Consider the following 14,863-nt stretch of genomic DNA (forward strand, 5'->3'; position numbering starts at 1 on the left):
TGAGTGTGCTCCACTATTCCATTATGGCTGATTTATTAAACCTCTCAAACCCATCCTCCTGCCTTCTCCCCAGTTCGGTTTTTTATAGCAGTGGTCCCCAACCACCAGGCCACGGACCAGTACCGGGCCGCAAAGCATGTGCTACGGGGCCGTGAGGAGTCAGCTGCATCTTTCCTCATTCCCTGTCACGTACTGTTGAACTTGAACACCGCCCCCCACCCCCACCGTCGGCTGGTCCGCAAGAATATTGTCAATATTAAACCGGTCCGCGGTGCAAAAAAAAAAGGCTAGGGACCCGTTTTATAGGAAGTGGTGGAGTATGTTGCGCGAACGTGATAGTTCTGTCTCAGTCCTGCGCACCCAACCTGGAACACCTAGCAGTCAAATGTCATCCATTTCATCTGCCGATTTCCACCATCTGCCGATTTCCACCATCATCCTGGTTAACAGTGCACATTCCACCTCAAGCCAACATCAGGCAGGCACTGGAGGAGCTGAGCAACATAATCAGCAGACACAAAACTACACAACTTGATGCTTTCCCAATCACTGTGCGAGATTTCAAGCAAGGTAGCTTGAAGAAGTCTCTGAACAACTACCACACTTGACATTATACCATTAAGTCGGATCACCTGGCTGTACTTTTACTCCCAGTAGAGACTAAAGAATTCAGCGTCAGTGATGAGGACAAAGGTGGTATGATCAAGGGAGGCAGAGGAGCGCTTACAGGACTGCTTTGAGTCGGTGAATTGGACAGTATTCAGGGATTCATCTTCGAATCTGAATGAATTTACCACAGTTATAACAGACTTCATCAAGGCCTGTGTGAATTAGTGTGTGCTTTTGAGAACATAATGAACATACTCAAACCAAAAGCAGTGAATGCAGCAGATTTGTAGTCTGCTGTGGCATTCAAGATGTAGAACTAATCAAGTCCAGGTACGACCTATGAAAATCTATTTTAAGGGCATCAAAACAATTCCATTTGAGAGTAGAGATGGAATTTGATGCATGTTGGTAGGCCATTACTTCCTACAAAGCAAAACTTATCATCAACCACTGTGATGTTTCACTCCCAAATGAGCTCAATGTCTTTTACGCACGATTTGAAAGGGAGAATAAAACCACACCTGTGTGAATCCCTGCAGCACCTGGTGATCCTGTGACCTGTCTCAGAAGCCAACATCAGAACATCTTTCAAGAGACTGAAGCCTCGCAAGGTGTCAGGCCCTGATGGTGTAGCTTGTAGGGCTCTAAAAACCTGTGCCAACCAAATGGCAGAGGTTTACAAGGACATCATAGCTGCAGTTGGAGGTTCCCATCTGTTTCAAAAGGGCGACAATCATACAAGCGCCTAAGAAGAGCATCGTGAGCCATCACCCAAAGGCAATCACATCTACTGAAGTGCTTTGAGAAGTAGGTCATGACTAGAATCAACTTAAGGAATGCTAACATTTATGCATTTAGAGTGATGAAGAATGGAGGAGTTGAGAATGCTGCACAAACAAGAGGAAGTTAGACAAATCTAGAAAAAGATGAGGGAAGACATTGTTACGATCATTTTCTACAAATATGTTTGAATTTTGGCTTGAAGCTGAAATTATATTTTGGATGTCAGCCCTTTCCATTTTTGATTTGCATTTGTACGGAAATTTATACTAACAAGCCAATGAATTCTCAAATGAAAATAAAAAAAATAACAAGTACCCTTCTGAGACTTTGGATTGTGATATTTTCACCTCCATATGAACAGCGCTTCATATTTCTATTCTTTTATAATAAGGCAAAGTGGAGCCCAAACAACTCCACCAAGGCATCAATAAACCAATGACCCATTTTTCATCCCGAATTGCAATGTCCTTCCTAATCAACTTTGAAGGTGAGGACATGCTAAAGCACTTCCATGATTTATAACGTAGAATTTTGGTGAAACACCACTAAATTTATAACTCTGATCACATGCCTGACTTTGGATAAGATTTACTTCAGCAAAAGGAAATGGGGTTACATCTGTAGACTAAAAATAGCAATAAGTCAACTGCAGTATTCCCTAGTTTTGTAAAACAGAAAATACTAGTAGTTATTTCTGAAGGATTCCATGAGCCATTTTTGCAACATCTCTACCCCAAACTAGATGGTATAGGATTGCAATCAGCATGAAAATTTAAGAGGAAAATAATATAAGTAGGGAAAATTCAAAATAAAACATGCTGAAATATTCAGGTTAGACAGAAGCAGAGTTAATGTTTCAGGTCAATGAGCATCCACCAGATCCTGAAAATGATGACAGTAAAAAAAATGCAGAAATGCAGAGAAGGAGAAGCATGGGAGGACAACAGAGGGATGAGAAACAGTAAGATTTAAGGGCAGAAGGAATAAATAACAACAGGTGATGCAGTTAAGGTGAAAGAGAGTGGCAACTGCTTCTGTAAATGGTTAAGCCTGGTAAAGTACATATAATAACAGAGCACATAAAACGGTCCAAGAAGTGAGCAGTAACTATCCGTACAATGTGAAGTGATAGTACCGGGTAATGAGTTTTCCCCAGTAGACAAACTGACAATGAATAAAGAGGAAATCTTTGTTAATGTGCAGCTGTGTATGATGTAAAGAGAAGGCAGGTTCAGTACCATGGAGGGTTTTACTCTCACTTTGGCCTTCCGACAAACCATTCCCACACTAGACAAAATTCATGTTTTAGTAGGCTCCATGCCAGATGTAGCTGCAAACAGTTTTACAAAATCTCAAAATTCTAAACAAGTGAATGTAGGAGACATATTTAGATAATATGACAAGGAGCACGATTATTCCCCATTTCCAAGCAATGTTTTCCTCATTTCCTTTTCATTCTTTTTGGCTACTAGCTCTACACATTAAACAATTTCCTCTTCACTATCTCCAGCTATAGCATTTTAAACTGCCTAATAGTCTTTTCTGTTCCATTAAAGTGACCGCAGTTTCCCCCCATTGGTTAAAAGCCTTCATCCCTGTAATTCAATGGTGTCTTGAATTAGTTACATGGCAAATTCATGCTACAGAGCACATTTAACAATGTAATACTTTGCATACATCTCAAAAAAATTAGGTTCATCTATATTCAGTGTTTTGAAACGCTGGTACCTTCAAAATTCATGTAAGGGCAACCCAGAACACTATTTTTGCACCCATTTAAATAGTGCATAGCTTAGCAAATATTAGTCAGTCATAGAAAACTACAGCACAGAAACAGGACCCTTGACTCATCTAGTCCATGCCGAATCATTTAAACTGCCTAGTTCCAGTGACCTGCCCAGGACCATAGCCCTCCATAACCCTCCCATCCACATACCTATCGATGCTTCTCTTAAGATGGTGAAACCATATAACCATATAACAATTACAGCACGGAAACAGGCCATCTCGGCCCTTCTAGTCCGTGCTGAACCAAAAGCACATCCACCATATGCACTGGCAGCTCATTGCATACTTTCGCCACCCTCTAAGTTTCCCCTCATGCTCCCCTTAAACATTTCATCTTTCACCCTTATCACATGACCTCTAGTTCTAGTCTCACCTAACTTCAGTGGGAAAAGCTTGCTTGCATTTATACTATCTATACTCATAATTTTGTATACTTCTATTAAATCTCCCTTCAATCCTCTATGTTCTGGGGAATAAAGTTTAACCTATGAATCATTTGCTTATTACTCAAGTCCTATAGTCCCAGCAACACTCTTATAAATTTTCTCTGCACTCTTTCAACCTTATTTAAATCTTTCCTGTAGGTAGGTGAAAACCAATTAGGCCTCACCACTGTCTGAGACGATTTCTACATAATATCCTAACTTCTGTACTCAATACTTTGATTTATGAAAGCCAATGTGCCAAAAGCTTTCTTCATGACCCTATCTACCTGTGATGCCACTTATAATGAATTATGGACTTGTATTCCTATCTCCTTTGTTTTACCACACTTGCCAGTGCCCTACCATTCATTGTGCAAGTCCTACCCTGGTTGGTCCTTCCAAAGTGCAACACCTCATATGTGTCTGTACTAAATTCCACCTGCCATTTTTTCAGCTGGTCCAGACCCCTGCAAGCTTTGATAGTCTTCCTTGCCATCTACTACACCCCCAATCTTGGTGTCATCTGCAAATTTGCTGATCTACTTAACCACATTATCATCCAAATTGTTAACATAGATGACAAACAACAACAGATCCAGCACAAATGCATGCGGAACTCCACTGGTCAGAGGCCTCAGTTAGAGAGATAACCATCTAAAACCACTCTCTGGCTCCTCCTGCAAAGCCAATGTCTAATCCAATTCACTACCTCACCTTGAATTGCAAGCAGAACTTTCTTGATATACCTCCCATGCGGGACCTTATCAAATGCCTTGCTAAAGTCTACGTAGACAACATCCATTGCCTCACCTTCATCAACTTTCCTGGTAACCTCCTCAAAAAAACTAAGGTTAATTAGACACAACCTAGCACACACAAAAGCCATGCTGACTATCCCTAATCAATCACTGTCTGTCCAAATACTCAATATCCGGTTTCTTAGAATACATTCCAGTAATTTTCCCACTACTGATGTCAGGCTCACCAGCCTATAATTTCCTAGTTTCTTTTTAGAGCCTTTCTTAAATAGCAAAGCAACGTTAACTATCCCCCAATCCTCCGCTACCTCATCTGTCACTAACGATGATTTAAGTATCTCTGTTAGGACCCCTGCAATTTCTACACTTGTTTCCAGCAGGGTCCAAGGGAACACCTTGTCAGGCCGTGGGGATTTGTCCACCCTAATTTGCCTCAACACAGCGAACATATCCTTTTCTGTAATCTATAATAACTCTATGACCTCACTGTTGCTTTGCCTCATTTCTAGACTGTATCGTCTCCTCAGTAAATACTGAGGCAAATATCCATTTAAGATGTTCCCATCTCTTTTGGCTCCACACATTGATCATTCTAATCTTCCAGAGGATCAATTTTGGCCCTTGCTTTGTAGAATTCCTTTGGATTCTCCTTCACCTTGTCTGCCAGGGCAACCTCATGCCTTCTTTTAGCCCTCCTGATTTCTTTCTGAATTGTTCCCTTGAATTTCTTATACTCATTTGTTTCTGCCTGCTTGTACCTGCTCTGCACCTTTCCTTCTTCTTAACCAGGGCCTGAATATCTCTCAAAAACCAAGGTTCCCTAAACCTGTTATCTTTGCCTTTTATTTTAACAGATACATACAAGCTTTGTACTCTCAGAAATTCACTTTCAAAGGCCTTCCACTTACCAAGTACATCTTTGCCAGAAAATGGCCTGACCCAATCTACACTTGCAGAACCTTTCTGATACAACCAAAACTGGCATTTCTCCAATTCAGAATCTATTCAGCTCATACTTATTAAAATGCATCACTGCAGACCTTTCCCCTTTTAATTTCAAATGTCACATGGTTTTCCATCACCTACCAATCTTGTTATATGCCTTCATGATATCAGTTAACGCCTTCCTTGGCATTTACTACACTCTTGCACTTAAAACTTTGAAATTTAGTCTTTTACTACCAATGTCATTGAGGTCAAAATGATAAATGCTCCAGTTTGGAAACATCACACCCATCAGTCTGAAAAACTGTCATTTATCACAACTGTTAGTCAGCCTTTACTCAGTATTGTTATTGCTATTTTGAAACCTTGACTTTCAGCTTTACTGAGACACCTACTATGTGCTATTTATGAACTACTGTGAAATCCATGTGCATAACATCAACAGAGCCGTCTGCACACACTTATCTCAACCCAAAAAAAACTAATTGAAGGATGTGCAAGTGACTGAAATTTTCTTCCACAGTATTTCTTCCAGTTTTGTCAAATAATTAGTTATGATCAGAAACAAAAAGTGAATGTTTTTAAAATTTATTCCCATTAAAAGAAATAAAGCAAAGTAAAACAGAAATTCAATCAGGTATAGTCAATCTATTTCACATCAACTCAGTGGCGATGCGCTGTGGGAGTAAAGGCTGCAACAACGCAGAAATAACCTGCTGACATCTGGCAGCAAAGGCTGCAGGACGGTGCTATTGGGCTGCCAATCTGCTCAAACTCATTGGCTGGAATTTGTACTGCAAAAATGGTTGCGGGAAGAGAAGGGGTGCCATTGAGCAGAACGGAAAGGGGGTAGATAGGAAGCTACTGAGCACAATTTCAGTATCATTTTCATGAGTTGTTGAGTTACATTACATTTTGTATTTACAATGCAAATTATAAAGGAAAGCATATTCTTTTGAATAAATTGCATTTAAAGTCATAGTTTTCCAATGAAGCAATCAAAACCTACCTGTATTTGGTAATGGTAATAGCACAGTTAAACAATTTTGATGACAGCTAATATCATTGTTTTGGTTTGCATTTTTCAAAATAGTCTTTATTATTTGTAATTCCAAAATGAAATTATAATTACAAATAAATTTGATTTGACTGACACTGTCAGATTTTCTAGTATGTTTCGCTTTTTTTTTTAATCCAGTCTATTGACATTTTTCCATCTGCTGCAACCAAGCAGAGTGTAGCTCTGCAACTTGGGGTAAATGTCAGCTGAGCACTTAGTTATTTTTAATACTGTTAGCCCTCATTGCAACACTTAATCCACTTTTATTTCACTACCTCAGCAACTTTTATTTATCACAACTGTGGCAAACACAAAGATAGTTTTGTTAATAAACAATGATGCAAAACCAAACCCATGCTTTCTGCCTCCACTTTGGTCTCTAATTAATCCCATCACTCTTCCAGTAACCCTTTCTTGCTACTATTAATGCACATATTGAAGATCTTTTGGCTCCATTTTGTGTATGACGCAGGGGAAACAGGATCATAAATAGCTTGTTTGCAAGGCCAGACAACTAACTTATCGCTTGGAAGTGTGATATGATTTTTGGCATTCTACAGATATAGCCATAATACAATGGTACCCATCATGCTACAAAATAATATGCAGGTTGAAAACCTTCCAGGCCAAGTTAATATAAAAAGTGGCAAGTACAACAAGAATTAAAGACTCAAGACACCAATTAATAGAGAAACTTCTAAGACCAAATTTGCAGTCTTCATTATGATATCCAGACTTCTACATATTAACAGGTACACAAGTTAAGTGAATTTCATTTAAAACTCTCAAGGTATGCGTGAAACATCTTCCTTCAATTTCCCCTAATGATTAGCCTTTCAAATGAAAGAATCCTCAGTTACTGTTATCAAGAATAAAGTATGAACAAAATTATGTTCTGTAATTTTGGGGTCAAGTGTTAGAAGTCATCTATGAACATCAGCAATTTGCACTTGCTAGTCCTCAAAGGATTCAATTCGAAGTACATTTATTACTAAAGTATGTATAGATTATACAATCTTGAGATTTGTCAAGAAACCAATTAGAAGTCGAGCACCCAATGCACAGCGAAAGAGGGAAAAAACACAAACCATGCAAACAACAAAAGCAAGCAAACTGAGTTAATAGACCTGAACCCCAAAGCAGCCACAGTAGGCCCACGGCTTCAGTCTCAGTTCATCATATAGCAGGACAAATCGCTGCGAAGCTCACAACATGAAGCGCGTAGCAACCAGAAAGTCTCGGACTCAGCGCCATGGAGAGCGGAGTGAACATCACAAAAGGGCGAGCAGAATTCGCTTGACCTTCGCCTCTGGTCCTGACCCCATGTTTCCAGTCTATCTGGGCTGTCCAAAAACTGGATCATGCTGTGTACTAGGACGCAGGCCCTGCCATAACAATATGCTCTGCGCCTGGACGTTGTCACCTAGCCCAAAGCCGTCCTCAGCCTTTCCAAATTAGCTCAACGCTTAGATTGATCAAACCTCACTCCCAGTTTAGGTGGACGGGCACCAAAGCTCCTGCACCTCGATTCCTCCGAATCGCTCCCTCCAATTCCATCTCCAACTTGTGGATCTCCAACCCCAACACCATCTCGAACACATTATGCTTCACTTGCCTCTTCATCGTTTGCAGTGATAGTTTACCACAACTTATGTCAGAAAAAAATGTAATTAATAATGAATTTTGTCAGATTTCTTGCCTTTTGAACTACCAATAAGCTGTTGCCGAACTTCAGTAGTATCATCTTAAACTGGAACAGTGGCATCTTGAACCAGGTAAGTGAGATTGAGGGGAAGGAAAAATTGACCACAATATATAGATAGACAAATCAGTTATATGTCAGAATTGTATAATCTATCCTCACCTAGATAATGTTACGTACCCCGTAACTGGGTTGCCAAACCAGCAGAAATGGATCACTCAGTTGGAGTCTGGATTACTAGAACTAAGGAAGTTTTATTAAAGAAACAAGCAACACAGTATTCTAATCAAAAGGATAATGAATGCAACAGTTCAGCAATGATAAACATACATGTACACAGAATCAAGATAACAGGATCACTCAAGCTCTATCGTTGTCTAGGGGTAAATGACCAGTTTCAAAGTGACGCAAAGTTCAGTTCAATTTAGTTCAGTTCAGAGTAATCGCTGCTGTGACGATGGACAGTGGGGGGAAGGAGAGAGAGAGTAAAACGAATGAATATTCAAAACGGCTTCCACACAGACCTTCGCAGTCAGCTTTCGGGCGAGTCCTTTGTGATGTCATCTGAGGTCACCAACCGCGACCCCTCCGTTTCCAGATACGATCGTTTCCCTGCGGTGAACCTGGCACCCAGGCAAGGGTGGACACACACCAGGTTCCCGCTGATCGTGCCTTTCTACCCTGTGCGTCTATGGCCCGGTCCCGCACCCGGCCTTCCAAAACTTCCCACCGACTTGTGAGAGACGCACCGCTTCCAGGGTCTTGTTACCTCGGGTGTCGTGTGTGTCTTGCTTTAGCGAACCTGTCCCTTTTTATCCCCCTGCTGGGGTATCGCCTGTACATCACTTCAAACAGTTCAGGGTTCAAAGCGTGAGCCGATCTTGACAGATCTCCCGTCCCTTCATTAACATCTCCAAATGCTGCTCCATTGTTTTCCTTATCTCTCTCTCTCTCTCTCTCTCTCCTTTAGACAGGTGGCAGACCAACTGCTGATCCCACTGGTGCCAGCACAGGACAGCTACATCTTAATCTATGTGTATTCTTGTCACACTTCCCCCCTTTAAGGATTTTTACCGGGGGTAAAAATTACAAACATGAATATATTATTTGATACACACAAATACACATCTTCATCAGCTATTTGGCTAATACAGCGAGTTTGAAGTTGTCAACACCTGACAGACAGTCAGCCATCACATTTTCTTTTCCTTTTATATGTGTTATTAATAATCCCTTAGACCAGGCTCCAACTTAGCAAACTTCATAGCGGCCAAAAACACTGATGAATTTCGATCAATGTAACCTCTCATTTGGTTTTGTCCCGGACCACAATAACAAGGGTCGTCCCATTCCGACTTAGTTTTCTCTCGCAAGGGCTTAGCAGGAGGGGGAGGGGTAGTAACCGCAGAGTTATTGCAAAACTTCCTACAGTACCCCACCATCTCCAAGAGCCTTCTGAGGGCCCTCTTGTCTGTCGGGGTTGGGATGTCAGCGATAGCCTGCACTGTAGCTTGCATCGCTGCCAGCTGCCCCTGTGTCACCACAATTCCCAGGTAAGTGACCTTCGTGTGGCCGAACTCATTTTTTTCAAGGTTCACTATCAAGCTGGCTTCAGACAGCCGTATTACATCGCCAATACACACCTCTGTGTTTGTCAGCCCTTTAGTCACTGAATTACTCATTCTATAAGGCTGTTGCTCGCTAGGCTGACCTAGTGTAACAAGCACCACCCAACGTCCCAGTTCTTTGCATCGCCTCGGGACAATCAAACACACGTGTGCGAGTCATTTAATTACTTCTCCTAAAGAGTCGCTTTGTTCGGGGATTAAGGGAGAGACCTTATCAGCAGAGCTGGCCAAAACTATAGCCTTCTCCCATCCGGTCGATACCATACTCATCTTTTCAAAATGGTTTTTTTCTCTCATCAGGGGGACCCTAGCTTCATTGATTTCCACGCTAACACCGACTAGGTTTGTTAGCATATCAAAAGCCTGTGACCGTCTCAGTTCGCGTCAGCCATAATCAATAACATCCTTCCTCCTGGGCAGCCGGTAAACCTCTTTCATGATTTCACCAACTGTTTCCTCCAGCACCGCAAAATGTCCACCGGGGGTACCTTGTGGCCCAGGTTAAAAATCTCATCCCCATAACTCTTTTGCACCACCCCCCATTCCTCATCTGCGGGTACGGTACTTGGTTTCCCTTTCTTCCTTAGCACTTCCTCCTCCACACAATAGCCTACTAGTTCCCTTGTTAATTCTGTGTCAGAGAGAGCTGTCTCTGCCAAAACCATCAGCCCCTCGTCTCGCTCCTGCGTCTGCACAAATTCTTTCCTGGCTACTGCTACGTCTGTCCCAGCTCCCTCACTACCTCTTGTCTCACTACACTCCTTCTTTTCACTTTCTACCCCTTTCTCGTACAAGGCTGGCAGAAACGTCTCAGCTAAATTTACTACCGCAGTCCCGTGATGAACCTGTGAGTCCATGGGCGGGGCCTCAATGCTGACAGGCTGACCTGTCAATTTCACTGCTTCGAACACGATTCCCCCGGCGAGGTCATTACCGAGCAAGACTTCCACGCCTTTCATCAGTAATTCCGACCTCACCCCAATCGTGACTAGTCCAGAGACCAGGTTGCTTTGTAATTGTATCTGGTGCAAAGGGACTGACTCTGTCCCTTCCCCAACACCTTTGACCTTTACCTCCCCAGTCTGGGTCTCTGAGCTAAACTCTAATACACTCTTCAGTATTAGTGACTGACACGCTCCCGTGTCTCTCCAGCTCCGCACTGGAACTGGTTTTAACCCCTCCTTCACCGACATCAATCCAGCCGAGATAAACCTCTCGCGCCCTTCCTGGACTTTGGCAGACCTGTCCTCTCCTAGCGGTTCGTTTACCAGTTCGATACAGCCAGTTAAAATCGCCGTTTTTCCTTTTCCCGTCTCCTTCTTTGGGGCAAAGCACCTGGACGCAAAGTGTCCGATTTTCCCGCAATTATAACAGACGACCCCAGGACACTTCCTACCAGACTGCTCCTGGTCTACCTTATCCTTTTCACTAGTCCCCGGCTTACTTTCTGACTTTTCCGGCGGACTCTCCCCACCGTCCTGACGACCCTTCTGGTAGCCTTTACTCGGGGTAAACTTCATTTTATGCGTCAACGCATACTCATCCGCTGACTTAGCAGTTGCGGCTAACGTGGCTGCCTCTTTCTCATCTAGGTAGGGTCTCATACCCTCAGGGACACAACCTTTAAACTGCTCAATCAGGATCAGCTGTAGCAGTCTGTCATAATCCCCCTCTACCCCCTTCCAGGCGCACCAACGCTCACAATATGTCTGCACCTCACAGGCAAACTCTAAATACATGCGGTCCCACTGCTTCCTCGCATTCCGGAACCTCTGCCGGTATGCCTCCGGGACCAACTCATAAATCCTGAGGATGGCCTCTTTCACCACCTCATACCTCTGGGCATCTTCCGCAGACAAAGCTGAGTAAGCTTGTTGGGCTTTTCCTTAAGTACACTCTGAAGCAAAACAGCCCACTTATCCCTCGGCCAGTCTTGACTTGTAGCAACTTTTTCGAAATGGAGAAAGTACCGATCCACGTCAGTATCGTCAAATGGGGGAACCAGCCTAACCTCCTGGGTCACCCGGAACCCTCCACCTTGGTTCAGCACGGGCCCCTGCTCTACCCTTATCCTTAACTTCTCCAGCTCGAATTCCCCTTCCTTCTGTTTCTCCAACTGCCTCTCTTCTCACTCCAACTGCCTCTCTCTCTCTCTTTCTCCCGCCTTTCTAACTCTCTCTCCTTCTCTTGCCTTTCTAACTCTCTCTCCTTCTCTTCTCGCTCCAACTGCCGTACCCGGAACTCGTGCTCGAGTCTCAGTTTTTCAAGCTGCACCTGTACCGCATCTCCAGCAGGTTTTTCAATAGACACCACCCCAGCTCGCCTTGGGGAAACACACCTTTAGATACATAGTGCTCTACGATAGCTCTGTGCATCTCCTCTCTCCTCATTGTCAACTTCCCCTTAGCAAGATTCAACAGTTTGGCCACAGCTACCAATTCCAATTTCCTGGCATCTTCTAATGCCTCCAAGGTCGGCGCCTTTATAATTTCCTCAGCCTCCATTTCTGCTGTTTGTCTTTTCTTTCTTTCGGGAATTTTGACCCAATCAATTTACTCCGTCCCAAATTTAGCATTCAAAATCCCGGACTAGAACCCCACTTATGTTACGTACCCCGTAACTGGGTTGCCAAACCAGCAGAAATGGATCACTCAGTTGGAGTCTGGATTACTAGAACTAAGAAAGTTTTATTAAAGAAACAAGCAACACAGTACTCTAATCAAAAGGATAATGAATGCAACAGTTCAGCAATGATAAACATACATGTACACAGAATCAAGATAACAGGATCAATCAAGCTCTATCGTTGTCCAGGGATAAATGACCAGTTTCAAAGTGACGCAAAGTTCAGTTCAATTTAGTTCAGTTCAGTTCGCAGTAATCACTGCCGTGGCGATGGACAGTGGGGGGAAGGAGAGAGAGCGCAAAACAAATGAATATTCAAAACGGCTTCCACACAGACCTTCACAGTCAGCTTTCGGGCGAGTCCTTTGTGATGTCATCTGAGGTCACCGACTGTGACCCCTCCGTTTCCAGATACGATCATTTCCCTGCAGTGAACCTGGCACCCAGGCAAGGGTGGACACACACCAGGTTCCCGCCGATCGTGCCTTTCCACCCTGTGCGTCTATGGCCGGTCCCGCACCCGGCCTTCCAAAACTTCCCACCGACTTGTGAGAGACGCACCGCTTCCAGGGTCTTGTTACCTCGGGTGTCGTGTGGGTCCTGCCTTAGCGACCCTGTCCCTTTTTATCCCCCTGCTGGGGTATCGCCTGTACATCACTTCAAACAGTTCAGGGTTCAAAGGGTGAGCCGATCTTGACAGCTCTCCCGTCCCTTCATTAACATCTCCAAATGCTGCTCCATTGTTTTCCTTATCTCTCTCTCTCCTGAAGACAGGTGGTAGACCAACTGCTGATCACACAGGACAGCTAACATCTTAATCTATGTGTATTCTTGTCACAATAAACTGTTTATTTTAAATTTTAGAACATGGACATTTGGAAACAAAGTTTTTGGTACATTAAGGCTTTGGTACAATTTAGGCCAAGTTGCAAAATACAAAGCTGAGGTACTACAATACAATTACTGCCAGGAGGGTGAAATTATAGTTTAGTAAGTTTATTTTGATTGTTTCCAATATAACTCCGTAGCAGGCGGAGTTAAGATGGCGCCAATTGGTTGCCTCTTCAAACTCATCTACAGAAACAGCTTAAATTCCTCTCTAATGTTTCTTTTCTCCCCTTTTCAAGATGGTTGGGGTTCTATTGAGGTCCTGATCTGCAAGTGGAACTCAAACCGCGTTTTAGAAGATGGTGCCTCTGGGATGCGGCCCTGCGGACAGCCAGTGTTACCAACTGAAGTGTCGTGGGAGAGGGCACATTAGGATTTAGCTGCAGTGGACGTACGGATGGAGGTCTCAATGATCAAGCTGTGCACTCTCTCTTTTTCTCGATGGTGGCAAGAATTTGCTGCTGATTTTCAAGTTGGAGAATCTCGGAATAAAAAGTGACGTGGCAAACTGTAATATTGTAAAAGCGACTGTCAGTCTCCCCTTTTGCTGTGCAAATGGACAATATCTCTGTATTGTTACTAAGAGAGAGAGCCTGTGGCATGTCCAACTGTTGAGTAATTAGCTTTTGTTGACTGCAGATCACAGTCTCTCTTTGGGGTGCTCTGCTTTTGCTTGGTGAATGATGGGTGCTGATGCTTTCCTGAAATGGGCGGGGGGGGGGGGGGAGTAGTTTGGTGTGTTGATTCTTTGCTGCTGCTTGCACGGGGGGGGTGAAGAAGGGGGCTCTGAGGTTCTAATGTTTTTCTGTCGTTCAATCTTTTGGGATTCTTCTGTTTTTCATGGGTGTCTGTGTCTAAATTTGTGTATGTTTACAAAATACAATTAAGTTGGTCAGTAAAACAATTGAAAATCTTTTCTTTGTACTTTTGTCAATTAAATAAAGGTTCACATGAATTAACCTATCACAGATTTTTGTTTTTATTGCATTTTGGAAAATATCCCAGCTTTTCTGGAAATGGGGTTTGTAGAAGCCCATACATTCAGACCCTTGCTCCCAGTCCACTTCATCCGGTGGTCTACCAGCTGTCTTCACACGCGTCTTCCTTCTCCTTTTCTCGCCATCAAAAGACCGCAAAAATCTCTCTCAGACTCACAAGAACAACATTTCTCTCATTGGATAGCTCCTGCATTCCAAACCTCATTATCTCTAGTCATAACCCAAACATTGCTGCTACAGAGAAACCATTATATCAGCAATGAAACCTTACAGCATGTTACACATGTTCAAGAACCTCTAAATGTGCTATTCTTGTTCTCAGGTCAAGTTTAGCAGAGGTAATAGAAAGAAAACAAAAATACCATTTTTTAAAAATTTCTAATTCACATATTTGGATCACGAAGCTGTCTTATGCAAACATCCACTTACTCAGCTATATTTATATATCCACAGGATGCCACAGCATGCAGTGGGGTCCAGCCCTCATTATCTGGTTGATTAGTGTCTGCACTGTGCTCCACCAGAAACTTTACCATTTCAAGGTTCTCATCAATGCAGGCCTACAAAACAAGGGGAAAAAAAATTAGCTTTGCCAGCAACATACCAAGAAGAATAACATGGTAAAATAGGCACAATAAACTAATGCATGACATA

General features: G+C 43.0%; 1 protein-coding gene across 1 annotated transcript in view; it reads right to left on the bottom strand.

Moving 5' to 3' along the window:
* The window catches only part of LOC134355552 (protein phosphatase 1 regulatory subunit 12B-like), a 249,629-nt gene that overhangs the window by 157,195 nt on the left and 77,571 nt on the right, over positions 1 to 14,863 (bottom strand). The window contains exon 2 of the mRNA XM_063065573.1: positions 14,639 to 14,769. Coding sequence (XP_062921643.1) covers positions 14,639 to 14,769 — 131 coding nt within the window. The remainder of the gene's footprint in view (positions 1 to 14,638; positions 14,770 to 14,863) is intronic.

The sequence above is a fragment of the Mobula hypostoma genome, chromosome 13, assembly GCF_963921235.1.
Source record: "Mobula hypostoma chromosome 13, sMobHyp1.1, whole genome shotgun sequence".
Lineage (NCBI taxonomy): Eukaryota > Metazoa > Chordata > Chondrichthyes > Myliobatiformes > Myliobatidae > Mobula > Mobula hypostoma.